Raw genomic sequence first — 27,904 nt, forward strand, 5'->3', positions numbered from 1 at the left:
GGGGCGGGGCCGGGCCGCGTTAAGAGGATCGTGGCGGGCCGCGGTCCAAGCAGGTCCCCCGGGTGAGCACCTACCGGCGGAGGGAGCATTGCTGGGGCGCACGCTTGGCACCATGACCCAGACGCCCGCCTTCGACAAGCCCAAAGTGAGCGCGGGGGGGCCTTGGGGTCCGGGGGGTCTGGCTCCTTGTCTGGCTGGAGGGCTTAAGGGCGTCCATACCCCGGGAGCAAACCCGGGCCCCTGCAGCCAGCCGCTTTCTTCCCTCAGCTCAGGCCCCCGGGGTGCCTCCGGGCAGTTTAACGAGAGACAATGAGGCAGGGAGTGTCCTGAATCCCGAGGCGCCCCCGGCTGGCCTCCGAGTTTTGCTTCTGCCCCTGACTTGTCCTCTCTGAGTCTCAGTTTCACTACCTGTTAAATGGGCCTTGTTGGCTCCGCCAGCACCGGGTAGCTGTGTGAACCTAGGCAGGGGGCTTGACCTCTCGAACCTCAGCTGCAAAATGGGCCCCAGTGTCTACACCCATAGGCACCTAAAGTGTTGCGGAAACAGCTTTATGCTCCAACACTGTGATGGGTTTGCGAGCGCTGAGGATCTCGGGTTTATGGATAGGCCAGTCGGAAGGACCGTGCCATAGAGCCGAGGGAGGGGAGCAGGGCGCCCCTCTCTCCCCACGAGGGGCTGAGTGGGCTTTAGGCCTTGGGTTCATTCCAGGCCAAGCCACAGCCACTGGCCCCAAGGGATAACTCCGTGGTCCCTCCTCCCACCAGCTGTGGCCTCTTGGGAATGCCTGGGTCAGGGAGGGTCTAGGCCCACTTGGCAGGGCTTTGGAGCACTGAGATTCAGTCCACAGAGGGGAAGGGTCCAGGAGTCCGCCCAGCAGAGTGAATGGGCTAGCAGGGTTTGAGACTGCTGGGGGTGGGGGGAGGGGTCACAGGAAGGAGTGAGCTGTAATCAGACTCCACTTCCCTCTCTGAGAAATGGGTGCGAATGATCACGGCAGACACCATAAAAGACTTGGTGAGTATCCCATGTGTGTGCGTGTGTGTGAGTGAGAGAGCGAGAGAGAGAGAGAGAGCTGGGTGAGAGCTGGAGGAGGTAAGGCCTGCCCCTCACTGCCGATGCCCCCACCACAGGGTAAATGCTCAGCTACTCTGCCACAAGTCAGTGCTGGGGAGCGCTCCTGCGGAACCCTACCCCATGCCTCCCCCGCACCTTGTCTGGGTGCCCCCATCTTCGGTGCCTCTTTCCTTGCGAGGGCTTCCCCCCCCCCCCTTTTCTTTTTAAAATGCTTTTGGATTCCCTCTGCCCTTGGCGGGGGAACCACCTTACCTTGTTATGAATCCTAAGGCAGTAGACAAAGCCCCCTGACTGGAAGCGACCTTGGAGCTATGGAGATGATAGGTAACACTTCTGCGAACTTGCTGTGTGCTCCACATCTGTCCCTACAATACTTGTAACAGCCCTGTGAGGGAGAGGTCATTGTTACCATTTTTTGGCCTCACCCAATCCTCTCTGATTCCAGCTGGTGGGTTACTTCCCCTCTCTGGGCCTCAGTTTCCACACCTGGGAAATGGGCCCCACCTGCTTGTGGGTGGTGTGGTGGGGGGGGGCGGTCCAGAGTTAAAAGGGGGTGCTTGGGAGGGAAGGTAGAGTGTCCTCCTCTATGTAGGTGAAGATGTGATTAAATTGTATATTGCAAGGAGGGAATGTGCCTGCGCTGGCGGGAGGAGCAAAAAGGAGCCTGTCTCAGCCACTGCCGCCGGAGCCAGCTCCCCGCCTCCCTGTGGGGGGAACAGATAATCGTGAGAACTAGAATTAGTAGCTGGAGCTAATTGAGTTGTTAGGGCTCTGTGCCGGCTACCGTTCTCAACACGTTACCTTTATTAATTCATTTGATTCTCTCAGTGATTCCATGAGACAGCTGGTATCATCCCATTACACAGATGAATGGAGGGAAGATTAACAAGGCCTAAGATCCACGGCACGGAGGTAGCCAAGCTGGGGTTTGAGCCCAGAGTGGGGGGCTGGCTTCAAAAATCCCATGCCCCATCCAGCTTTCCTGATATTGCCTTTGGAGACGCCTCTGAGGTAGAGGTGCCAGTGCCCAGGTGTAGGCCTGTCTGGGACAGGAGTCTTTGCCGGGCTGGTTGGCTTCTTATGCCTACCACCGGGTGAGGCCCAGGGCCCCGGCCAGCTTTAAGAAGGCAGAGCAAGGGTGTGCTTTCCAAACTTAAAATGTTAACTCGAGTCACCTGAGTGCCTCGTTAACATTCAGACGCTGAACTGGTGGGTTTGGGGTGGAACTTGAGAGGGTCCCTTCCAAGCTCTCAGGTGATGCTAATAACACTGCTAGACCACGGACCAACCTCGGTTTGAGGAGCAAGGCCTTATCTGGTCGCCTCCCTGGTCTGATAGTGTTAATCTAACAAATACTTCCTGAGTACCTATTGGGCACTGGAGGAGGTATAGGGAAGGTGGAGTGGTGGCCCTTACCAGTCTTCTTCTACATGAGGCAAGGCTGAAAAATCCTGTGGTGCTCAGGAGTTCTTCGGCATGGAGGACAATGCTGGTCACCTGCCGATTTTTGTAATAACAGCGGCTGCCGGGTACTTTTGGTGATTTACATCGCAACGTTCTCTGGACAACTGGACAAGGTAGATATCTTCATCTGCCTTTATATTACAGATGAAGAAACTGAGGCATGGGGAGGGGAAGTGACTTGCCCAAGGCTACACAAAAGGAGAACCTGAAAGCTGTAGACAGGCAAGCGAGTTGGCCCAGGCCCGGAGCACACTTTCTACACTGTCCCTCCCCGATGCAGAGAACTGGGGCTAAATCTCCCACATCATTTTCTTTTAACTAAGCTCTATGCCAGGGGCGTCTGGGCGGCTCAGTTGGTTAAGCATCGGACTCTTGGTTTCAGCTCAGGTCTTGATCTCACGGGTTTGCGTTGAGCTCTGCACTGACAGTGTGGAGCCTGCTTGGGATCCTCTGTCAAAAAATAAATAAACTTAAAAAAAAAAGTAAGCTCTATGCCCAATGTGGGGCTTGAACTCACAACTCTGAGATCAGAAGTCTCCTGCGTTTCTGAGCCAGCCAGGCACCCTGCCCACAAAATTTTTCTTTCTCCTATTTGCATGTTTACTCTGTATCAGGCACCGTTCTAACTGCTTTGCCTATGTTCATCCAATGCTCACAGTAGCCCTTTAAGGTAGGTCTTCTTCATTGACATCTGAAGAAATGGCTCAGAGAGGGGAAGGAACTTTATGCAAAGTCACACAGCCAGAAATCAGAGCTAAACTTGAACCCAGTTCTACCTAAAACTGCCTAAAATTTGCAAGGCCAACTGCCTTGCAAATTTGCCCTTACCACTTTGCCGGGAAGGCACTTAGAATCAGAGTAACCTTGGGCTTCAGATGGACTGAGGGTGGATCCCTGCCTCACTGTTCAGCAGCTACAAGAGCTCTGGTGGACATTTCTCTGGGCCTCTGCTTTCTTCTCTGTAAAATGGGTTGGTTCAAATCAAAGTCGTGGGATCTCGGGGAAATTGTGCTGAGAGGCACTTGTGAAGCCCCCGGCTGGCAAGCAGCAGGCCCTTAAGTGTGTTTTCCCTCCCCCCCCCCCCCCCCGCCCCAGGACTGCCATGGGAGCCCCGGTGCCCTCTGGGAGGCCCCCTCCACCTTCAGAGTCTTTCTCATCTTTTGGACTTCCTGCCACAAAGGCCGGAAGTTGTTAGCACTTATTTGGGCTTTCAGTACTTTTTGGTTACTAGAGCCACCTGTGTTTAAAAAGCCCCTCAAAGAGCCCACCCGACCATTATAACTCAGATGGCCCTTGGGAGAGAAGGGAATGAATGAGATTAGATTTCAGGGAAGCCTTTTGTTTGACAGAGGAAGCCAGGACCAGAGAGGGTAAATGTGGTCACACAGCGAGGTGGGGGAGGCTGGCCGCAGTTCTGATTCTACGTCTAATCTTGGGGTTGGCTTGACCTGGGTGGGAAGGGGCCCTGTAAGCTGGGAAGGACTTGTCGACCTACCCAGTTGTCCTAGGAAGGTGCCCCCCTGGGGCGGGGAAGGATAGCACTGTAGCCTGGCTTCGGACAGGGGAGAAGAGGAGGCCAGGGGGTCCAAAGTGAGGTCCAAGCCTATCTGTACCCAGAGTGTTGGGGGGCAGGCTCACCCTCACCCCTTAGGGTTCTGAGGCCCCAGAGCAGCAAGGTGAGGGAAGAAACAAGCTTGGTGTCCTTGTGACCATGGAAGCAGAGGAGTGAGTTTTCCTCTCTGTACAGTGGGAATGAGATGTGTATGAGCCTATAGAAAACCTAGTGCAGGCCTGGCTCAGAGCGGGGCACCCAATGCCAGCCGCTCCTGTTCGTTATCCTTGTCCGGGTTCTCAACCATTCTGTTTAGATTTTACCAGTATTGACTCAGCTCTGATCTGCAGGATGAAGGGAGCGCACTGTGGCTGTTACAGCCTCTGGCTTTGACTCAAACAGCTTCCGGGGCACTCAGCCATCTGTGGCTGAGGGCTGGTTCCTTAATCTGTGTCTGTCTCCCCACCTATGAAGTGGGGGATAGCTGTGTCGAGCTCCTAGGCTGTTGCTCCACAGGATGTGCCCCTGGCTGAAGACATGCCCTCCTATCTCTGAACCGTCTGGGGAAGCTCACGGCAGCAACTGAACGCTATGCTCTGCTCCATCAGGCCCCCAGGAAGCAGGTGGCACAAGGAGACTGCTCAGCCCCTTCAGGTCCACGCCTCTGAGCTGCATGAGCTCAGATGGGGCTGAGCACAGAGGACTTTCTAGAGGAAGTGTGGCTGAAACAGCTTGTCAGCCCAGGGCCGCTCTGCCTCCTGGTTTTCCCCCAAAAGTCAGCTGAGAGGCCATGGTGGCCTGTGGGCACCGGCTCATTGCCAAGACCGGGGCTAGGGAGGGAGAGGGTGTCTGGCTGGCTGTGGGCACCTGTGGCTCATCCAGGTTCTGGGGGCTGGTCAAGGAGTCCTGTCTACACTGCCCTCTCCCAGCCCAAGGGGGTAGGTCGGCCCCTCCCTTGTTTCAGGGAGAGGACACAGCACTGCTGACCTAGAACAGAGAGCGGAGGAAACGGTCACTTGGTCACTCGACGTGTGCTGAGCGCTTTTTGCTGTGCTGGGCACTGTCCTAAACACTGAAGATCCAGCATCACGACACAGAGTCCACACTTTCAGGGAACTAATAGGGAGACAGACGTGTTAAGTAAATTTCAAAAGCCAGCAGGATGAAAACAAAACCGAATATTGTGTTGGGGGGCGCCCGGTTCGACTTGGGTGTGCTTTGAAGGCACACTGCCTGCCAGTTAGGAGCCAGAGTCCGATCTGGGAGTGCCTGGCCCAGGAGTCCATGACCTATGTCCTTGTCCTGGCTCTGTCACGGACACCTTGGGTGAGTGAATGCACCTCCCTGGCCTCCACCTGGCTGGCTGGCGTCCCCTGAGAGCCAGACTCGGCACGTCTGCTCATGCCCCCACTGTGCCCAGCACCTGGGGGGAGCTTTAAGTTTTGGTAACTGAGGATGCTTCCTGCTCCTTTCTGGATTTCGTGCGTGCCGTGTTTTTCAGATGCTGCTTGTGAGTTGGCCTCCTGGGGAGCAAGTGCAGGGGAGTGGGGGAGGGACTCCCTTGCAGAGAGGTCAGGTGGCCGGGCACAGGTCCGGTGCGCGCTCCGGGGCGATGGTCTGGCCTGTAGGCGGGACGTGCGCTTGGAGACAGACTTGGGTTCTAACCCAGCTCTGCTGCTATCAGCCTGGGCAATGTCGGGCAGGTCACAGAGTTCCCTGGAGCTCAGCAAGCCCATCTGGCCTCTGTGGCACCGGGCTGATGTGTATACCTCTGTAAGGTGTACCTTGCCTGGAGGTCAGGATTAACTGAGATAAAGGACCTAATAATAGTAGGCAGCTGGTTATTGCTATTGCTGAATCACTTACTGAATCACTTATGGTAGACTCCCTGAGGCCAGGCCTGCAGGGAAAGTCTAGTAAGAGCTCAATGTGACTCAGACCTGGGTTCAAATTCTGACTCTATCACTGCCTGCCTTTGTGTCCCTGGATACTTTTTGAACTTTCAGTTTCCACTTCTGTAAAATGGTAGTGAAGTTCCCGCCTTGCTGTTGTTAAGGATGAAATCAGTTAATGTGTGCGGATGGTCCAGTACGTCGTAGATACTCAGTAAGTTAGAAGCTGTTCCTGGTTCCTGCTGTTCCTTTTTCCTGAATGGGGACAAGAGAGCAGGGTCCCCACCCCAGTCTTGGAGCTTGCACCCCATTATCCTCTGGGGCATGCTGACATCTTCGTGGGTAGTGGCTCATCTCTAGAAAGTTCCATAAGAGGCCTGCCTGAGGAGCTTGGGCTGCCTGAGGAAGGGGGTTCCTGCCTCTGCTTCTCCCCTGACAGGAGTCAAGGCAGCTTTCCGGGAAGCCCCAGGAGCGGTGGGACCTGTAGGACACAGTGGGGCAGCAGGCCCTGCTTTCCCTGTCCCCAGGGGTGCTCTTGCCTCCTGCCTCTTTCCTCCTCCCTCCCTGCACTTCTGCCCCGGTTAGCCCGTGCATTCGAGTGGGGCACTCCCAGTTCGGTCCGTGCCTCGGCAGGTGTCTCCTGTGGGTGCTTATCTCTAGTCCTGACTCCTGGGCAGCTCTGGCTTCTGTTCTGGCTTCCCCCTCACCTCCTTTCCACACGGCAGCCAGAAGGCACTTTTAGAGGTGACCTCCTATCCCAAACCCTTCCGTGGATCCGGCCTTAACTATGACCTGTCCCTGCCCTCCACCCCCTTTCTATGGCCGCCTCCTCTCCCCACTATATCGTTCTCTGTATCAGGCCAGTTCCCTCCCTGCTGCCTGATCCAGATGTTTGCACCCGGGGCTCCTCTGCCTGGAGCCCTTCCCTCTCCCTCCTCCTTTCCCCTGTCCAGCTCTTCCATTTGTCCCTTCTCAGGGAGAGCCCTCGGGCCTTCTCTGTAGCCTTGTGCAAATCGTCTTCCCCATCAGCGTTTAAGCCTGCCCCAGTCACTCCCACCCTACAGACCATTCTCTGGACCCACCTCTCCCTCTAGTCCTTTCTCCAGCCTTTTCTTCTTCTTCAGGAGTAAAATTCTGGAAAGAAGAATCTAAACTTTCTCCTTTTTTTTTTTTTTAAACCTCTACTTGTTTCTTCCCCTATTCCAGTGTGGATTCTGTCCCCCTCAGGCCTCTGGGATATTTCCTGTAGGATAGCGCTTCTCAGTGTTGGCTATGTGTATTTAAATCTAACGATGATCCCATGTGCAGGCCCAAGGATGTGACTTCACGGACCAGGTTGGGCCTGGGTGTGGGTGACCTCCCAAAGCTTCCCAGGTGCTCCTAATGGGCACCCAGGGCCGAGAACCTCCCCTCCAGGTCCCTGTCCCCTGTGGCCTTAGCCCAAGGGACATGTTTCTGTTCTCCTATTGCTTGATGTCTGGCAGGACCTCACTGTATCAGTTTCCTGTAGCTGCTGTGTAACAAATAACCACACACAGTAATGGGAATTTCAAACAATAGAAATTTTCGGGGCACCTGGGTGGCTCAATCGGTTAAGCAGCCAACTTTGGCTCAGGTCGTGATTTCACGGTTCATGGGTTCAAGCCCCCTGTCGGGCTCTGTGCTGACAGCTCAGAGCCTGGAGCTGCTTTGGATTCTGTGTCTCCCTCTCTCTCTGCCCTTTCCCCACTCCTCCCTCCCTCCCTCTCTCTCTCTCTCTCTCTCTCAAAAATGAATAAACATTAAAAAAAAAACAACACCTTTTTTTAAACAATAGACATTTTCTCCCTGTTCTGGAGGTCAGAAGGCCAACACCAAGGTGTCAGTAGGGTCACACACCCTCTGAGAGATGCATCTGTTGGCAGCTTCCAGTGGCTCTAGGCTTTCCTTGGCTTGTGACCACTCAGCTCCCATCTGCCTCAGTGGTCACACTGCTAGGAGTTTTTCTTAAAACCCTGCCTCCCTCATAAGGAGATGGGTAATTGCATTATCTAGATAATCCGGGATAAACTCCTCAGAACTTTAAACCACCTGTTTTGCCAGGTGAGGAAATCTGTATTTCTCAGGATTCAGATCTAGCCATATTTGGGCAGTTACCATTCTGCTGACCTGCTGGGCCACTCCTCCTCAAAATCTTTTTTGTTTTGTTCATTTTGAGAGAGAAGAAAGAGAATCCCAAGCAGGCTCCGCACCCTCAGCATGAAGCCCTACTCGGGGCTTGAACCCACGAACTGTGAGATCATAACCTGAGCCGAGATCAAGAGACGTTCGACTGACTGAGCCACCGAGGCGCCCCTCCTCCTTAAAATCTGATTGTCCCTAGGGGCGCCTGGGTAGTTCAGTCGGTTAAGTGTCCGACTTCAGCTCAGGTCATGATCTCATGGTTCGTGGATTCAAGCCCCACATTGGGCTCTGTGCTGACAGCTTGGAGCCTGGAGCCTGTTTTGGATTCTGCATCTCCCTCTCTCTCTGCTCCTTCCCTGCTCACACTCTGTCTCTCTGTCTCTCTTGAAAATAAATATTGAAAATTAAAAAAAAAATCTGATCGTCCCTTGCCTTCTGCACACCACACTCCTGGTTTCTCTTCTGCCTCTCTGACAGCTCTTCTCCGGGTTCAACCTCCCGTGTAAAGCTATTGGGTGCTGGTGCTCATGGAGGCTTCCTCTCTGGCCCCTTTCTTAACACCTTCTCCCTGGTGAGGTCATTCAAGGCCATGGCTTCATCATCCATATTCCTACTTGCATTGCCGGCCTCCATCTCAAAGTACTCTAGAACTTTCCTTCCTGGCTCTGTCCTTTTACATGTGGAGGGCTCAAAGGTATCCTAGCTTAACCAAGATCAAACGGACCATGTCTCTCTCCTCTTACCCCTGCCCTACCTTCCCTCTGAGCGCTGGGGTTTCTTCCTGGGCTGTGCCCAGAGCGTGGGAATCGCTACCCATCCCCACCAAGGCCTAACCCGAGGCATCATCTTTGACCCCTTTTTCTGTCCCCCTGCTTTTCCATGCCCTCTTTGCCACCCTGGTTCGGGGCACCATCATCTCTCATAAACTTGATTTTCATAGCCTCCAGCTGGTTTTGCTCTGAGTATCTTCCCCCTCTAGCTGGCTTCAAACCCTGTCATAACTTCTCTGTGCTCTCAAGTTAAAACTTGACTCCCTATGGCCTGGGTGGTCCTGCAGCCCCTCCAGCCCCACCACCCCTCTCTTCTTGGAGCCGTGTTTTAGTTCTTCTCCGCACCACATGTTTTCCTATTGCCTTTGCCTGTGCTATCCCCCCTGCCTAGAATGCTCTTCCTGTTTTCCTCTTCACCCTGCCTTTGCCTCATTGGTTCCTCTCTATCTTTTGGATCTTAGCTGAACCTCTGCTTTCTCCAGGAAGCCATTGTTGGCCTTCTAGCTGGGTAAGGTCTTTTGTTTATTATCTCTTCTGTAGGACTGTTTATGCCTCTCAAGGACTTGTCTTGGCTTGTGAGTGTACATTTGTCACCGTGACATTTACTTCCACTTCCCTTGCTGGACTGTAGGCATCACAGGAGCGGGACTCTGTCCCTTTAGCTTTGCTCTCCATTCCTAGCACCCAGCAGGGCCTCAGCAGTTTGGTGAATGCAGGACTCTTCACTGGCAGCATTTCAGCATCTGTTACGTGCTGGCCTAGCGCACTACATGTGTGAATGTGGTTAAGCCTCACGAAGCCCCAGGAGAGAGGCATGTTAACGGCCCTATTGGACAGATGAGGACGCCAGGACACTGGAAGTGAAGTAACTTTGTCCAGGCCGCCAGAGAGGGAGTGGAGGAGCCTGGATTCCAGATCTGACCACAAAGGACCCTGCCTCTCTGGCGGGATCCTCAGCACAGCCACGTGAGGGTTAAGGATAAAAAACCTCACAGGCTCAGGGAGAGGAGGGCCCCTGTCCAGGGTCACACTACTGCTGGGCAGTTCCCTGGGCTGGAAGCTTCAGTGTTCCCAATGCTGACCGTTTTTCTGTTTTTTGAGAATGCAATGAACAGTTAGCTAAGTGGGCATTGAACTTATTTTGTCAGGGAACCAACAGCTCCTCTGAGCCTGGGGGTGAGTGCCACTGGCTCCTTTGCAGGCTGGATGACTTCTGGAAAGATCTGTTTACTCGGACCAAATTCTGGGAGGAGGGCTTGGCAGCTCTATGCCTCTGAGGCCCGGGGCTGGGTTTCCTCTACAGGAAGCGGCTCAGGTGGGTGTTCCTGGGATTCCCGGGAGCCGGTGGCTTCCTCCCCAGCCAAGGCAGCTACTTTTGTGTCCAGGTCCCCAAGTTCCAGAGAAGGGCCCAACCTGGAGTTCTCTAGATCTCCCCCTGGCCCAGGAAAAGTCACTTTCCCGCTATCTCCGAGTACCTGGTATGCTCATCTTTTTTTTTTTTTTTTTTTTTTTTTAACATTTATTGATTTTTGACAGAGACAGAGTGCGAGTAGGGGAGGGGAGAGAGAGAGGGAGACACAGAATCTGAAGCAGGCTCCAGGCTCTGAGTGTCAGCACAGAGCCTGATGCGGGGCTCGAACTCACAGAGTACGAGATCATGACCTGAGCTGAAGCCCAACACTTAACGGACTGAGCCACGTAGGTGCGCCTGGTATGCTCATCTTAACCACTTCTGGAAGATGCCCTGGCCGAGAGCGGCATCTGCTTCCTGTGGGCCATACACATCCACCTACACTGTCTTTTTTTTTTTTTTTAATGTTTATTTTTGAGAGAGAGAGACACACACAGAGACAGAGACAGAGTGCTAGCGGGGGAGGGACAGAGAGGGAGGGAGACACAGAAACCAAAGCAGGCCCAGGCTCTGAGCTGTCAGCACAGAGCCCGATGGGGGAGGGGGGGTGGTCTTGAACTCACGAAGTGTGAGATCATGACCTGAGCCAAAGTTGAACACTTGACTGAGCCACCCAAGCACCCAACACTGTCTGTTTTTGTTTGTTTGTTTGTTTTTTGTTTTAAATCCTTAGAGTTGTTCGTGGAGAGGGAGGCAGAAATACCCTGTTTTGTAGCTGAGAAACTGGTTCTGAGAGATCAAGAGTCTTAGATGAGGTCACACAGCCAGCAAAGGGGCAGATCTGGGAGTCCAGTCTGATGGGCAGTCTCCAAAGCCTGTGTCCTTAAACTCCTGGCTTTGTGTGTCCAACATTTGTTGGGGGTGTGTGTGTGTGTGTGTGTGTGTGTGTGTGTGTGTGTGTGTAGAGAAAGATCACCAAGATGGCCAAGTATCTGGTACCCTTTCTGGAATACTGGAAGGATCTGTGTCGCCTAATATTGATTCCTGATAATTGTGCTTAAGGGACATCTGCTTTTGCTTTTGAAGATGGGGCCTGCGTTTTGAAATCCACTGTGGATATTCACAGGTCCAGGAAGTCTGTGGTCAACACTTTTTAATACTGGATTTTGTTGAGTGAGTTGGTGGAGAGCAGACACTGCCTGGGTGGGGGCAGTGGCTGGGGCTCCATAGCTTCTATGGTACCATGGTTGGCCTCGTGTTTAAGAGCACCGGCTCTGGGATTGAACTTGGGTTACAATTCTGGTTCTGCCATTTACCAGCTGTGGTTGAGAACCAAAGCACTAGGCTGGGTTCCTGCCTCTATGGCTTGCTGTGTGGCCATGGGCAAGTTATTTAACCTGCTTGAACCTCAGCTGTGGTTGAACCTGTCTGTGGTCTTAAAGAGCTAGAGATGACCATTAAACCCGCCCCACAGATGAGGATTAAACAAGGTGGTGTGTGTAAAGAGTTTAGTGGGGCATATGTGGTAAGTGTCCAGTTGATGGGACTAATGGTATCATGGTCATTGTTAACGCAAACCCTCTGGAAGGTACTTCAGGCATTCATGGGTGTCTGTTCCTCTACCCCCTTGTAGGTGGAGCTGCATATCCACCTGGATGGGGCCATCAAGCCTGAAACCATCTTATACTATGGCAAGTAAGTCCTTGGATAAGAGACCTTCCTCCCCAACATTTGGGGATATTTGGGGGCCCACAGTTCAACCCAGAGGACTCTGGACAATTCCAGGGTTGTTCCTTCCTATATCTCCATGGAATCAAGCTGGCCCCCTGGCCGGAACAAGGTGGTCTGTGGACAAACGAAGGCCCCTCAGCTCTGAGCGGGAGACCCACAGCCCAAGTCTTCTGCTTTCTGTGCTTCTCTTTCTTCCTGCTGCCAGGTGAGCCAGGAAGAGCTTGCCCTGCCTCACACGTAGACAGGTGCACACACACGTGTGCACACACACACACGAGGAGGCAATCCCCAGGACTGAACCGGTCACTGTGTTTTGAATCCGTAGAGTCTATGGCAGGTGATGCACCCACACAGGATGCTGGGACCATTTGCCGAGCATCTCCTCGTGCGGGGCCGCTAGGCTGAGCCCTCTCCTTGAGTCAGCGCATTTAATCCTTCCACGCTTGGAGGAGGGAGGGTGTTGCTATCCCCATGTCACTGAGGAGAGCCAGGGGCTCAGAGAAGTGAAGGCAGTAGCCTGAGGCCACATAACCATAAACAGAGTCTAAAATTGACCCAGGGTCATCTGATCCCCAGGGCTTTCCCTATGTGACCCTGGCCATAGCCTGCTGGGGGATGTGGACAGGAGGCCCCTCCTCTGGGGGCCATTCTTCATCTTCCAAGCGAGAATGTGCCTCCTGCCTCGGCTCACAGGCACGTGGGTGGGTTGAAGGGTCCCTAGTGCCCCCCAGTGAGGGACACCCGCCCCTCCCTCCCCACCTCAAGGGCTCATGGTGGCCCTTCTCTTGGGTCTGACACTTAGCAGCAGGGACTTTAGAGGTCAGTGGGTCCGGATGCAAATGTGAGCACACCATTTCCTTGCTGCAACCTTGGCCTCTTTCCAGAACTGTCCTGGGAGATGGGGGCCCCTTCTGCCACCCACCCCTCCTTCTGGGGACTGTGCTCTTCACCTGTTTGCTGGGCACTCCCTCCCTGTGGAGCTGGGAGGACTCCGCCTCTCTCGTTGCCTGGAGCAGTTCAGCTCAGACCCAAGTGTGAACACTCTGCTCCGTCAGCCAGAGTCCCCTGGCCTCTCCAGATGCCCCCGTTCCAGAGAACTAGCGATGTTGGGGAGTCTGTCCCCCAACTCTCCGGAGCACCTCCTCCACCTCTGAGAGCTGGGGACAGAGGTCTGGCGAGAACACACTTCTCCGCCTTGTCCTACTTACACAGACCTCACTCTGCCCTAGGGAGTTGCTACTGATGTAGTTTTTGACTCCCCTACGTCATTGACCTCGTGCTGAGCGCCATAGAAGCGCTGCACCGGGGCTGACGTACTCCATCCTCACGACAGCTTGTGAGGAGGTACCACTGTTGTCCCCATTTTGGGGAGGAGGACACTGAGCCCTGGCAGGTGATGGGACTTGTCTAGTAAGCATGGGTGTGGCCCTGAGTCCACACCCTGAACATTAACTCCTGCCAGCGGGAGGCTTAGGGGAAGCCGTGCACAGAAAACCCTTAGCTCGGGGTTAAGCACGGTGTCCATAAAGGGCACTTAATGATGGTGTTATTAATTATAAGTCGTGGCTCCGGCTGAGTGGGGTGAAGCTGCTTGGCTTATCTCGGCCTGTCCTTTGCCCGTGCGGAGGGCTGGCCGTTCCCCCAGGGCCCCTAATGAGGCCGTTAAGGCGGGTTACTGGCACGGGGATGGGATCTCCCGGCAGGTGCTAGTTCAAGGGGTCAGAGGGCACGTGGTGGTGGAGCAAGGAGGCCTGAGTCCGGGACGGGGTAGAGAGAGGAGGGAGGGGAACCGCCCCTGTGGGGATGCTGGTTGGATTTGCTGTCCCCACGTCACCTTGGCATCAGGAGCAGTGGGGGGGCTTTGTGGGCCCCGGGGAAGGGGTGTCACAGGTGCCAGCTGGAGCTTGAGCTCGAGGCCAGCAGGCGTGGGAGCAGGGAGTCGGTCAGACGCAGCTGTGGATGCCCATAGACACACTGGAGGACTTCCTGGGTGTGGTGGGCTGAGGAAGGAAAGAAGGAAGACCCTCCCTCCCTCCTGGTCACCAAATCCAGTGGCGCCTTTTCTGCCTCTGTGATTTGGGCCTCCGTTGACCGTGTTCGTGCCCGCTGCTTCCCTCTGCTCCTATGATTCTGTCCTCTCGGGTGCTTCTCCTACCTCTTTCTCGATCTCCTCGTGACCCTGTCAGCCGTTTTGCCAAAGCACGTTCTGAACGTGGGCTCGCTCTCCTCCCTTCGCCGCCCTGGCCTGAGCCACCAGTATCCCCACCTGGACTGTGGCAGTGGCCTCCTGACTGGTCTCCGGGTGGCCGCTCTGGCCTCCCCCGTCTCCTGTCCCCACAGTACTGTAGTCAGAACAACTGCCTTAAAGCAGAGTCTGACCAGCCCCCCTCCCCTGCTCAAGCCCTCCCACACTCCCAGCTTGCTTAGGGGCAAAGCCGAAGTCCACCCATGGCCCTTACAGACCTGCAAAGCTTGTGTGGCCTCTCTGACCTCTTCTGCTACTTAGTCCACACTGGATGTTTCTCAAACCTGCCAGACTTAATAAACAGAGAGGTTGAGTAACTCTCCCAGGGTCACACAGGCTTTAAGGAACCCAGTCCGTCAGGCTTTGGAACTTGCTGTCTTACGCTGGACACGTAAATAGCCTCATTGCTTCTCTGTTCTCTGCAAAGAAAGTACTGTCTGTTTTACTGACAAGGATGTGGAGGTCCCCGGATGGGACAGCTCCTACCCTGGGTGATTTGGCACCTACGGCAGGGGGATGGACTTTGACCTCCAAATCCTGAGCTCCTCTTCCTCACGGGGCCCTCTGGCCAGGCTCCCTGTGGCCGCATCACCCACCACGGCCGGAAGAGGACTGGCCAAGGCAGGGCTGACTGGGGTGTAGGGACCATCTGAGGACCAAGCTTGGTCCCGGGTGGAGCCTTTGCTGCCGAGTGGCTGTGGTGGCAGGAGGACCCGGGGCCCTAAGAGGAACTCCTTCTTGCCTCAGCATTGGGTCCCAGACTGGAGCTTTACAGCTTGGTCTAAGCAGCTTCTGGAGGCCCAGTCATGCGTGAGATCCTAAAGAGTGTCTGTCCCATTTGTTTCCTGCTGGGACTGCGACAGTAGCTCTTGGATCTGTTACCCGCACGGCGGCCAGAAGGAGCACTGAAACCGCTTTACGCCACTTCCCTGCTTGAAATCCTTCAGCGATTTGCTTGTGCTTTGGGAGTAAGGCCCTAACTTAGCCCCATTGGGCTCCGCCTGCCCTCTGGCTCGTCACCTACCACTGACCCTACTCTGAGCTCCGGCCTCCCTATGCCTCACCTTCCCTGCTGGCTTCTGCCTGGAGCCCCTCTTGTTCCCTCTGTCTCTTTTCTAGTTCTGCTTAAGGGGCGCCTGGGTGGCTCAGTCGGTTAAGTGTCTGACTTCGTGATCTTGCGGTTTATTAAGTTCGAGCCCCGTGTCAGGCTCTGTGCTGACAGTTCAGAGCCTGAAGCCTGCTTCTGATCCTGTGTCTGCCTCTCTCTCTCTCTCTCTCTCTCTCTCTGCCCTCCCCCACTCATACTCTGTCTCCCTCTCTTTCTCAAAAATAAACATTAAAAAAATTTTTAATTCTGCATAACTGTCCCCTCCTCTAACCGGCCTCCTTTGACCACTCTGTCAAAAGATCTCTTGGTGGCTGATGAGGAGAGAGTCTGGAGAGGGGGGCACTAATGGGACAGACATTTAGGAAGGAAAATAAGTGGGACTTGGGGACTGGCTGCTGGTGGGCAAAGCAGATGGAGTCCCAGGGGAGGCCCCCCACCGTGGGTTGGGCAGCTGGGGGGTCGGAGGGGCTGTATTTGGGGATGTGGAGTGTGGGGCAGAGAGGGGAGAGGTGGCAGGAGGTAGGTAGTCTATCTTGGTCACTGCTGTCCCATCCAGTGCCCGGCCCGCCCTAGGCCCTCAAGTGGTGGTGTGTAGAGGCAGAGATTTCTGGATTTTCAGGTGAAAACCTTGAAAGGGGAGGAGTCCATCTGGACAGGTGTGTAAAAGGGACAGTCTGAAAGCATGTCAGGAGGAAGAGCCCCGCCAGGAAGCGGTGGTCGTGGGGGCTGGAGGAAGACCGGTAGGGGAGCCGCACAGAGCAGGTCCAGCAGGGCCTATGCAAGCGTGGCCACTGCCTCTGACCACGTGAGCGCCAAAGCCTTCCTCTGCTGCCACCACCAGCTCCCAAACACAGCACTTAAATGGTCCTGGCTCGGGGGCGGGGGATTCGGTCCCTGGGGATGACCTTCCGAGGGTGGCCTTGGGGCAGGCTGCCCCGGCAACGGAAGGATCAGGGGGTCCACGCTGCCCTCTGTGCCGGGACCACACCAGGGATGCCATCTCCCCCCATGGTGTCCTGTGGGGACACGGGGCTGGGGGGAGGCGGGGGGGTGGGGGCTGGCTGCAGACTGGGGGCCACTCCTGGGCCACCGGGAGGAGAGGAGAGCCTATGTCGGGGCCTTAGGGATTTATGTGGGGAAGCATCGTAGTATTTTAGTGACCGAAGTCAGTAAAGAACATAAACACTATTCAAACTTTGGTTTCTCTGGCGATTCCTTCCTTCCTTCCTTCTTTTGTTCTTGCTTTGCAGATAACCGGCTGCTCCAGCCTGATCTAGTCACCTGATTAACCGTTTGCTCCTATTTTTCATCTCTTGTGGTACTTGCTGGAGGCGTTTCGCCGCTTTATTTTCCATTCATTTTATTATATCCTTACGATGACTGGCGCCATATTCTTTTAGGTTTCTGGGAGCCCTTACCCTCTGGTTGTCCCCTTCCTGAAAAGGATGCTGTGTTTCAGGGACGTGACCTCTTCGCCTGTCCCTGAGGCCCTTCGTTGTCAGGGTTTCAGGTTTTCTTCTGTTCTCTGTGTTGTTTCCTCAGAGCCCCTTTGGTCTCCTGTTTTGTCCCTTCATGGTAGAAGCGTGTCTTGAATGTCTGTTGTTCTTAAAAGTGGGGCAACTGAGGCCCAGGGGGACCCGGGAGTCACAGCAGAGGAGGCCAGCCCACCTGCGCACCCCGCTGCCCGCGGCTGAGAGGAGGCTCCGGTCCAGAAGGGCTATTCTGGGCGAGCCCCACACGGGGTCTGCGGGCAGAGAGGGGAGACCGCGCTGAGGTGGGTGGCCGGCCCCCCATGCCTTCCCATGAGCCTCCACCAGACACTCCCAGCTCAGTGCGCAGGACGGGCCTCTCTGATGTGCCGGCCAGAGGGAGGACGGAGGGGGCAGGTCTGGCGCCTGCCCCGGGCATTGTGTTGCTGCAGTTAGTGCCCCGATAACCCCTGACCTGGCAGAAGCCCAGCTGGCTCTCCCCACTCCTGGGGCTGAGGAGGAAACCGTGGACTTGCCCTGGCAGCTTCTCGGGTCGCAGGCACCAGGGACGTGCGTGTGTATGTGTACAGACTTTAACTCCGGTTATCCCCTCTTACGACTCCCTGGCTGGTCACAGCCTTGGGGACAGGAGCTGCTGGAAGGATTCCAGTCTGGGTTCTAAACGCCCCAGGCCTCAGTTTTCCCATCTGTTTAACGGGAAGAGTTGGGTGGAGAGATCCCCGGGTTTCCTGTTCTGGCTCCTCTGAGGGATTGGTTGGGTCCCGCTCAGGAGCGGCCCGCTGCCCTCACGGTTCTATTCCCAGGAAGAGGGGGATTGCCTTCCCCACTGACACCGCAGAGGAGCTGCGGGACATCATCGGCGTGGACAAGCCCACCAGCCTCCCAGATTTCCTGACCAAGTTTGACTACTACATGCCTGTCATCGCGTGAGTCACCCCCCACCCCTGCCCCAGGCTCTGGGTGACTCCCATTCCCTGTGGCCTGTGCCTCCACCTGTGGGGTGAAACCCCAGTTCTGTTTCTCATCCTTGTGTGCATTTGTGTGAATCTCTCCCTACGTCTGGGCCTTGACTTTTTTTCCTCCTGGAACGTGGGTATAATGCACTGATGTTTTTCTTCAACTTCTATGGAAAAGTGACCGGGGGTGAGGTCAGGAGCTCAGATCCTAGTGTCTGATCCTGTCACCAGATAACTGTGACATGGGGAAAATGTACCCTCTCTGGGCCTCTGTTCGCTTACCTAGACAGTGGGGCTCGTGATCCCATCTACCTCCTAGGACTGGAGTTTGGAACGGACACAGCACTGTCCTCAGCAAGTCCCCTGTTACGATGAAGATACCTTCATGGACAGCCAGGCACTGGTGTTTTTGTTTTTTAATGTTTACTTAGTTTTGAGAGAGAGAGACAGAGCACGAGCAGGGGAGGGGCAGAGAGAGAAGGAGACACAGGATCCGAAACAGGCTCCAGACTCTGAGCTGTCAGCACAGAGCCCAACGCAGGGCTCGAACTCACAGACCGTGAGATCATGACCTGAGCCGAAGTCAGACGCTTAACTGACTGAGCCACCCAGGCGCCCAAGGCACTGGTGTTTTCATGTTACCTTTCATTCCTTCCATCTTTTAATAGCAGAGTCTCTTTGATCTAGAAGGATAAGTGTGCAGCTCCCAGAACTGTACTCTTTGTGGTTGTCAACAGTCCTGCCAGGTGGACACGCTCCTCGTTTGCAGAGGAGAAATGAAGGCTCAGGAAGTATAGGAGCACAGCCAGGACCACACAGATTCTTCCCCTGATGCCACCTTGAGCTTCCTGGCACGAGGCAGAGTTTCCCAGGGCCGGTGAGAGTCAAGCCTTTGCAGTCTGTGCTTCCAGAGCTCCAGAAGGGGAAGAGGCAAACGGGCTGGAGGCAGTCAGGGAAAGCTGCCTGGAGGAGGAAGTATGGCCCAAGCTTTGGGATAGATAAGGTGTGATGTTGTCCAGAGGGCTGGACCTGAGGAAAGGTTTGGAGCACGTGCCCATTATGGGTTGTTGGAGGGCTAGAGAAGAAGCCCTCTTGAGGCAGATGGAGGCTGTTGGCTAGATTCACCATCTGACCTACTGTAGGTTTTATTTTTTAATTTTTTTTTTAAAGTTTTATTTATTTTGAGAGAGAGAGGAAGAGCATGAGCAGGGGAGGGGCAGAGAGGGGGGGAGAGAGAATCCCAAGCAGGCTCCACGCTCAGCCCGCGGCCATGAGATGAGCAGATATCAAGAGTCAGAGTCAGATGCTTAACTGACCGAGCCACCCAGGCGCCCCCTACTGTAGATTTTACGTTTTGCATATTTACTTGCCTGCCTTGCTCAACTGTAGGCACTGCAGGGACGGGGATTTTGTCCACCTTGTTTGCTATATCCCCTGGGCCTAGGACCGTGCTGGTCACGGTGGGGAATGAATGCGTTCCACAGCTGTGGGGGGTGGGGGCAATCTGGCACCCTCTTCCTGGGAGGCCAGCTCCCCCGCGGCAGGTCTGAGGTCCCAGACCCAGGCTCTGCCCCTGCCCCACAGGGAAGGCAGCAGCTGCCCCCCACCTCATCCGCAAAGGCATGGTCCCCTTTTCCTGGGAGTTGGCCAACTTCCCCAAGACACTTCCCTCACACATTCTAGTAACCATTTTCTGTTTTCACTCTTCATGGTGGAAACTTCCAGCTAGGCACAGTTCATTGTCACTTAAGTACTTAGAATGGCCCTGGCAGGTTAAATGTGCCTTGCTTCTAGAGCCAGCACTCTGCTACCAACAAAACCACTTCAAGCATCTGTCTGTTCTGCTCTAAGCACTGGCCTGGGTGAGTTTTATGATGTTTAACGTGTTTGTCCTCACGATCACGTTTGACGTGAGCGGCAGGCTGACTCATCAGAGTCCCGCAACAGGTAAGCGTGGGAGCCGGGATTCAAGTCTGAGTCGCGGGTTTCTCCCCGACCCCAGGGTACTGTCTGGATTTGTCCATTCTCTCTCGCCTTAGTTTTATTGGGGTATAATTGATAAATAGAAATTATGTGCCTTTAATGTGTTTTGATGTGTATATCCATTGTGAAACGATCATTGCAGGCAAGGTAAGTTAACATATCCATCACTGTGGATAGTTACCTTTTGCTTTTTTAAAAAAATATTTTTTTAATGTTGATTTGAGAGAGAGAGCGTGAGTAGAGGAAGGACAGTGAGAGAGAGCGAGAGAGCGAGAGAGAATCTAAAGCAGGCTCTGAGCTGTCAGCACAGAGCCTGACGTGGAGCTTGAACCCATGAACTGTGAGATCACGACCTAAGCCGAAATCAAATGCTTAACTGACTGAGCCACCCAGGTGCCTCCCTTTTTCTTTTTTCTTGCCTCTGTGTGTGTGTGTGTGTGTGTGTGTGTGTGTGTGTGTGTGTGATGGGAACACTTAAGCTCTACCCTTCTAGCAAATCTCCAGTATGTGATACAGTATGGTTGCCTATGGTCACCATGCTGTACATTAGGTCTCCAGAACTTACTCATCTTGTGGAACTGAAATTTTGTACCTTTTGCCCAACATCTCCCAATTTCCCCTTTCCCTGCTCAACTTGCCCCTGGCAACTACTGTGGTACTTTCTGCTTTTAGGAGTTGGACTGTTTTAGATTCCACATGTAAGTGAGATCATGCAGTGTTTGTCTCTCTGCGTCTGGCTTATTTCACTTAGCATAATGTCTTCCGGCTTCATCCATGTTGCAAATGGCAGAATTTCCTTAAGGCTGAATGCTATTTCAGTGTGTGTGTGTGTGTGTGTGTGTGTGTGTGTGAGAGAGAGAGAGAGAGAGAGAGAGAGAGAGAGATTTATCCATTCATCTGTCAGTGGACCTTGAGGTTGTAACAATGTCTTCACTGTCGTAAATAATGCTGCAGTAAACATGGCAGTGCAGATACCTCGGTGAGATCCTGATTTCATTTCCTTTGGACAAATATCCAGAAGGGGATTGCCAGATCATATGACAGCTTAGTCTTAATTTCTCAAGGAACCTCCACACGGTGTTCCACGGTGGCTGCAAAAATTTGCGTTCCTGCCAGCAGTGCACAGGGGCCCCTCTCTCCACATCCTCACCATCACTTGTCTCTTTGATCGTGGCCATCCTAACAAGGTGTGAGGTGTGAGGTTGTGGTTTTGATTTGCATTTCCCTGGTAATTTGTGATGCTGAACACCTTTTCATAAAACCGGGCCATTTGTATGTCTTTTGAGAAATGTTTATTCAGGTCCTTTGCCCGTTTTTAAAATCTGATTATTGTTCCCAACCCTTCTCTTCCCTTCCCAGGGGCTCCCGGGAGGCCATCAAAAGGATCGCCTATGAGTTTGTCGAGATGAAGGCCAAGGAGGGCGTGGTGTATGTGGAGGTGCGTTACAGCCCGCACCTGCTGGCCAACTCTAAAGTGGAGCCAATCCCCTGGGACCAGGCCGAGTGAGTGACCACCTGGAGGGGCCGGTCCCAGGCTATGGTGGGATGGGTCAACCTGAGACTCGGGGGCAGGCTGGTAGGAGCCCCTGACCTAACGTTACCCCCCCCCGGTCCTGTCCATGCCCTCAGAAAGTTAAGGTCCTGTCCTTAACTCTGTCACAAGAGACATTCCCAGCCCTCATCTGGGCTGGCTGGCTGGCCTGATGCCTGATTTATTTACTTATTTACTTACTTATCTACCTTTGGAAAAAGTGTGCATCTGTGTCTTGCCTCCTTTGTCCTGGACACAGACCCACAGTCTAGAAACATTAGCCCCCTCGTCCAGTGACTTCTAGGTGTCCTGTTCTAACTCTGTGATTGAAGTGAGTGTGGCCCATTCCTGCCCCTCTGCTGGGACCCCAGGGGTCTCTAAGTGGCATTGCCCAACCCCACTGCCCCCTTCTAGTTACAACTCTGATACATGCGGACTAGTGGGAATCTGAGCAGGCAGGCTTATCAGTGCCCGGCATCCACAGGGAGGGTTGTGTCTGACCAGCACCCCCTACCCCCGCCCCACACACCTTCCAGTCTGGAAGTGCCCCAGCAAGCCGGAAGTGGGGTGTGCCAGGGCTGGGGGCCATGTCTTTCTCCCCAGAGGCGGTGGGTTCATGGGGGCTGAAGCCGCTTCAAAAGACTCTTCTCTCTCTCTCCCCTCAATGCCCCCCACATCCCATCCCGGGGCTGTGTCCTTTAGACCTTTGCCTCTGCCCCATCCCTACTCTTCTCCCCACACAGAGGGGATCTCACCCCCGACGAGGTGGTGGCTGTGGTGAACCAGGGCCTGCAGGAGGGAGAGCGAGACTTTGGGGTGAAGGTGCGGTCTATCCTGTGCTGCATGCGCCACCAGCCCAGTGAGTACGCCCTCAGCCCTGCCCCGGGCCACCCCTCTGACACCGGCCGATCCCCCAGCCTGGCCCTGGAGCCACATCCGGGCTTCCCCTGCCCCCAGCACCATGGTGTTTGTTGAGCCCCTTAGCAGGACCTTGGGGCTTCGGGGTTGGAGCTCCTGGCAGCCGAGAGACGCTTCTCCCCAGGGAGATCAGGCCTGACGGCCACGTGACCTGCAGGCAGCACAAATCCAAAGGAACCTGAACAATAGAAAAAAAAAATCTAGGCCAGGTTCCGTGTACAGAGACTTGCACGTATTTTCTCTGATCCTTGTAGCAGCCTGTGAGGTAGGATGGCCGTTGTTTCCCCTCTGATAGATGAGGATACTGAAAGGCGGGGGAGCCTCTCTCTCCTCAGTCTGGAAGGCAGAAAGCCCACGCGAGAACACGGGGCCATCTGGTGCCAAAGCCTGTGACTGTTCACCCGTTTTTAAACCCTTCATGACGCCTTGATTGGTTAAGAGGACGGAGTATGTTAGCGATACGTCCAGTAGCGCTCGTGTGGGGTCTGTTCTGGGCTTCCGTGTTAAACCGGGGGTCTCCATCTCCTCATGAGCCAAGTGAGGCTTAGCTCACCCCGCCCCCTCGAGGGCAGAGGTGGGGTCAGGTGAGACACAGCCATTTGTTGTTGACCAAGCCAGGCCCCGCCCTCGGCACTTTCCACACAGGGCCTGGCCAGGGGCCGATGTGGTGGCAGCTGGAGTCCTCTCAGAGGAGAGGAAAGCGAGGCCCTGGATGGAGGGGTTGGCCAAAGGCCACGTGCTTAGGCCATGGCCAGCGGGATCTGAAGACCCGACGTGGGCCCCCCGCCTTGCCGCTGGGCTCAGGTTGGGGGACAGTGAGCGGGGGGGGGGCTCTCCTCGGTGATGCCATCAGAGACCCGGTGGGCATCTTGCCCACAGACTGGTCCCTGGAGGTGGTGGAGCTGTGTAAGAAGTACCAGCATCAGACTGTGGTGGCCATTGACCTGGCTGGAGACGAGACCATCCAAGGGAGCAGTCTCTTCCCGGGACACGTGCAGGCCTACGAGGTGGGTCCCGCAGGACGGTGGGGAGGGCGACACCGGGTGAGCACCAGGAGCTGGCTTCCACCCAGGAGGGAGAGGTCACACAGACTGGGGTGCGTGAGGCCTCCGCGGTCCCCTAGTGCAGCTTAGTTGGGTCTTGGGGGTGCTAGACATTGGGAATTTGGTATAAACAGAAGACTCCCCCTTGGTGTTGGGAGTACTATGTGTGAACCTGTTTCTGTCTGTCTGTACCTTGCTATGTGAACCTGGGTGAGGCTGCCCCTTCTCTGGGCTTTCGTCGCATCTGTTGGCATGACAGAGTTAGAGCAAACATCTCGAAGCCTGACGATGCACTTCCCGTGGATGCAGCGGGGGCTTTAGAGAAGGGGCTCTGGAGTCTCCCCTCCAAGATTCAGAGCTCGGCTCCCCACCTGTTCGATCATCGTTCTGTTACTTTCCTGGGTCTGTTTCTCTCCTTGTAAAACAGGTATCATAATACTTGTGGATGTTAGGTAACATATACAAACCATTTCATACGGTGACAGACACATTAACTGTCTAATAAAGGGCAGCTGCCACTTAGATTATGATGACACAAACAAAACCCCCGACTTCCCCATCTTGAAGCAGGCCAGCTGACTGGGCGTAGTTCAAGGCTGCCAAAACTCAGACCCAGAGTGCGGTGAAGGTCAGGCCGCTGGTGCCCCCCAGGCCGCCCGTGACTGGCTCTTGCCTTTCCAGGAGGCCGTGAGGAGCGGCATTCACCGCACTGTCCATGCAGGGGAGGCGGGCTCCGCGGAAGTGGTGAGACAGGTGAGGAGGCAGGGCTGGCGTGGGGCCCTTCTCCCCGCTTCCTGCCCACCTGGCACTAGGCTCCACTTGCTTCTCTGCAGGCCGTGGACACGCTTAAGACGGAGAGGGTGGGACACGGCTACCACACGCTGGATGACGAGGCCCTTTACACCCGGCTGCGCCGCGAAAACCTGCATTTTGAGGTGAGTGGCCGGGGAGCGAGGGGACCGAGGCGGAAGGCCAGGGGCCGCCGGGGCCGGGCCAGTGTGGCAGGACTGGGCAGTGGGCATCAAAGCTGCCAGGATGGAGGTCACAGGACTCGGCAGCTGGGAGGCCAGCGTGGCTGTGCGGAGAATGGTGTCAGAGCAGGGGTGACACCCTGGGGTGTCCCAGCCTGGGGTCTGGGAACAGTGTGGCCTGGGGGCACGCGTGCCAGCTATCTACCTGCTCTTCCAGGTCTGCCCCTGGTCCAGCTACCTCACAGGCGCCTGGAAGTCGGACACGGAGCACCCAGTGGTTCGGTGAGGCCCAGGCCCTGGGGCCCATTCGGTTTTGTATAGCAAAGTGAAGGGTGGGAGGGAAGTGCAGGGGCTGGGTGCTGGCCCACACAAGGCCTCTTGATAGGAAATCTCTCTAAGGCCTTGGGGAGCAGGTGCTGCTGTCCTCACCTTACCGACGAGGAGCCCAAACTGCGGGTGTACTATAACATGCCGAGGAAGCCCCGCTCCCGAATAGTGGACTGGGGCCCCCTCACTCTTGTGGCCACAGCACAATGTTCCGCTGGCCTTGAGGTGGGACGGGTGCTTCCACGCTTGATTTGGCCTCCTAGGCATCAGGAAGAGGAGTCTTTCCAGCTTGTGCGGTCCTGGCACCTCCGGGTGTTCCCCCCAAGCACCATCTTGAAGCTTTCCCATGGTGGGGGGGGGGGGGGGGGTCTGGCCCATCCCAGCCTGCTTCTAACCCACCACCTAACCAGACACCTTGGCCCTTCTTCCAGCTGTCCTGTGACTGAGCCCCGGGGGTGGCATCAGGCCTCAGGAGGGCAAAGCCACCTTTCACTGACACAGGAGAAGGCGACAAGAACTTGGGGCAACCGTGGTCAGGCCTGCACTGGTCTGTCTGCCAAGCTTAAGAAGGGAAGGAGCTCGGGCTGTGATCGGATTACAAGGGGGTCCTGAGGTCCGCTTCAGGGTGGTGGAGCGTGTGGTACCTGCTGAGCGTCTGAGCACAGGTTCTTGGAGGCACACGGGAAACAGCCTGTGGGCTGGAGAAAGGTTCATGGAGAAGTGACAGCCTCAGGAGATGGGGGAGCAAGAGGGCCTAGGAGAGAACGCAGGATAGTGACGTTTAAGGGACAGTCTGGTACGAGGCGAGCCAAAAGTGTGCTCTCCGAGAAATCAAAAGGGTTTTAAGACCAGTCAACAGTGTACAATTGTGCTACACAAGTCAAGTGAGGTAAGAGCCAGGAAAGGCCTGGGTTTACAGAGACGGTGATCTGGGATTGTGCCAGGAACCCTTTCCACGCGGGGCTGGTTGAAGAGTTGATGCCAGTGGGATTGAGGGTGAACAGGGTGGAGTCCAGACAGCTCCCTCAGAGTGCGGGCTGTGAAGACGAAGGCTCCAGAGGGTGCTGCTTGCTGGGCCTCCCTGATTTCCAGGCCATTCATAGATCCCAGGCTGAGCCCTTGATTTTAGAGGTTGTGACACCCCAAATCTGTCCCGGCAGGAGTATCTCTCTGGTCCCACACGTATCCCACCCTGTCTCACATTTCTCCAAATTCCTCCTCACATCACTGTGTCCTGTAATGCCACTTCAAGAACACGGAACCTCATGGTCTCTGCTCTGGCACTTGCCATGTGACCTTGGACACGTCCTTCTCCGCTCTGAGCTCAATCGATTGCCCGTGTTCACTGAAGAGGGTGGCCCATCACTAGATTGCCCAGGGCTTCCTTCCATGCTCTCTGGTTTCATATGATCTGCCATTCTACCTGTTCCTCTTCTGCCTTTGCCCAGCTCTGGGCTGGTCAGATGGGTCTGTCTTGAGTTGCTATTTACGTGGCATTACACAAGTCGCCTGAGCTCTCTGAATTTTCTTCCTTTGTACAGCGAGCAGCTCTTCCAGGTCTAAAGGTGCTGCAAGGCTCAAGGGAGGGTGAAAGCCAACATGCGGTGACTGTTCACCGCAGAGTAAAAGGAGGCTCTTCCCTCTCCCCCTCACCCCTGTATCCAGGTTCAAACGTGACCAGGCTAACTACTCACTCAACACGGATGACCCTCTCATCTTCAAGTCCACCCTGGAAACCGATTACCAAATGACCAAACAGAACATGGGCTTTACTGAAGAGGAGTTCAAGAGGCTGGTGAGTGGGCGTGAGGCCTGGTGGCCTTGACTCTTGGCCCTGGGGGTGTGTGAGGCCTGCAGGTCTTGGCCAGGGCCCGGAACCTCTGGAGATGAGTGACTTTGCCTCAACGGGCCAATCCAAGCCAGACCTAGAGGTAGGTGCCCTCTATGGATATGACCTCAGGCTGGTGTGCTGACCTGGTACCAGGTTTTTTAGCCTTTGCCTGGATTGAATGCCTGTAAAGAATCTGATAAAAACTGTCCACTCTCTCTCCAGAAAGGTGTGCTCAGCTATAATTCTGCACACATTTCAGGCCATTCATAGATCCCAGGCTGAGCCCTTGATTTTAGAGGTTGTGACACCCCAAATCCGTCCCGGCAGGAGTATCTCTCTGGCCCCACACGTATCCCACCCTGTGTCACATTTCTCCAAATTCCTCCTCACATCACTGTGTCCTGTAATGCCACTTCAAGAACACGGAACCTCATGGTCTCTGCTCTGGCACTTGCTGCCATGTGACCTTGGACACGTCCTTCTCCGCTCTGAGCTTAATCGATTGCCCGTGTTCACTGAAGAGGGTGGCCCATCACTAGATTGCCCAGGGCTTCCTTCCATGCTCTCTGGTGTCCTATTATCCACCATTTTGGTCCTTCTAGAACATCAATGCGGCAAAGTCCAGTTTCCTCCCGGAAGATGAGAAGAGGAAGCTTCTTGATCTGCTCTATAAAGCCTATGGGATGCCATCTTTGGCTGCTGCAGGTATGTTCCTGGCTGATCTTCTGGGCTGCCGACCTGCCTTGGCTGCAGCCTGGCTTTCTGTGGGATTTCCTGCAAGAAGCACCCCCTTCCCCTCCTGGGCAGTGCCAAGAGTGTGTGGGGACTCCCTGGCCACGTGGTTTTAGGTGACGGCGCCTCTCACTGGATCAGCTTACCTTCTGTGTAATGCTGCCTTGAGGCTGGTGTCAGGGGAGAGTTTCTGAAGTGTAGTCCCAAAGGTCTTGGCAACTTGGGTTGTCACCATGGCCACCTAAAGTGAAGGGCAGGGGAGCTGGGCCTAGGTCCTAGCTCTGTTCTGCTTTCTTACTGTGTGATCTTGGCAAAGCATTCTCTCGCTCTAAGCCTCAGTCTCCCCATCTGCAGCAAGGGTTCCTCTCTGGCTCTGATATTCTGGGATTTTCTTACATCCTGGGTACCAGAAGGTGCCTAACCTTTCTGTCTCTCTGACCTGAAAAGCAGGGCAGCGTCTCTGAAGACATCACGGCCACCTCTCCAAGCCCTCACCCTGTGGATGGAGCCTCCCTGACTCTGGGGCCTGGAATGACACTCCTACCTTTACTCCTTCAAGGAAGACCAGGGTTCCCATAGTCAGCTACTGCTGCTCTTGAAGCCTGTGTGCCTGTTTCTGTACACGTGAAAACTTCACGCTATATCTCTCCTCGGACTGTGGACCAGAGTCTGGTTGAATCTGAAACCTTCCTATGGGGACTCATGCTGAAAATCTGGTGCTCAATAAAGAAGCTAATGACTAGTGTTGTGCAGTGCTGTGGTCTTGGGCGG

The 27,904-nt window shown here is 54.9% G+C and overlaps 1 protein-coding gene across 2 annotated transcripts; it reads left to right on the top strand.

Annotated features, from left to right (window-relative positions):
- ADA (adenosine deaminase) lies at window positions 1–27,875 on the top strand. Of its 2 annotated transcripts, XM_043602297.1 has the most exons (12): window positions 1–145; window positions 11,901–11,962; window positions 17,645–17,767; window positions 21,140–21,283; window positions 22,055–22,170; window positions 23,109–23,236; window positions 23,954–24,025; window positions 24,106–24,207; window positions 24,461–24,525; window positions 26,236–26,365; window positions 27,004–27,106; window positions 27,584–27,875. In XM_043602297.1, the coding sequence occupies exons 1-12, from the start codon at window positions 113–115 to the stop codon at window positions 27,595–27,597; spliced, it is 1,092 nt and encodes a 363-aa protein (XP_043458232.1). In that variant the 5' UTR covers window positions 1–112; the 3' UTR covers window positions 27,598–27,875. The 2 variants fall into 2 exon arrangements, with proteins under 2 accessions (XP_043458232.1, XP_043458233.1); XM_043602298.1 differs by lacking the exons at window positions 1–145; window positions 11,901–11,962 and adding an exon at window positions 15,030–15,211.
- The last annotated feature ends 29 nt before the right edge of the window (window positions 27,876–27,904 follow it).

Source organism: Prionailurus bengalensis, chromosome A3 (assembly GCF_016509475.1).
Source record: "Prionailurus bengalensis isolate Pbe53 chromosome A3, Fcat_Pben_1.1_paternal_pri, whole genome shotgun sequence".
In the NCBI taxonomy this organism is placed as follows: Eukaryota; Metazoa; Chordata; class Mammalia; order Carnivora; family Felidae; genus Prionailurus; species Prionailurus bengalensis.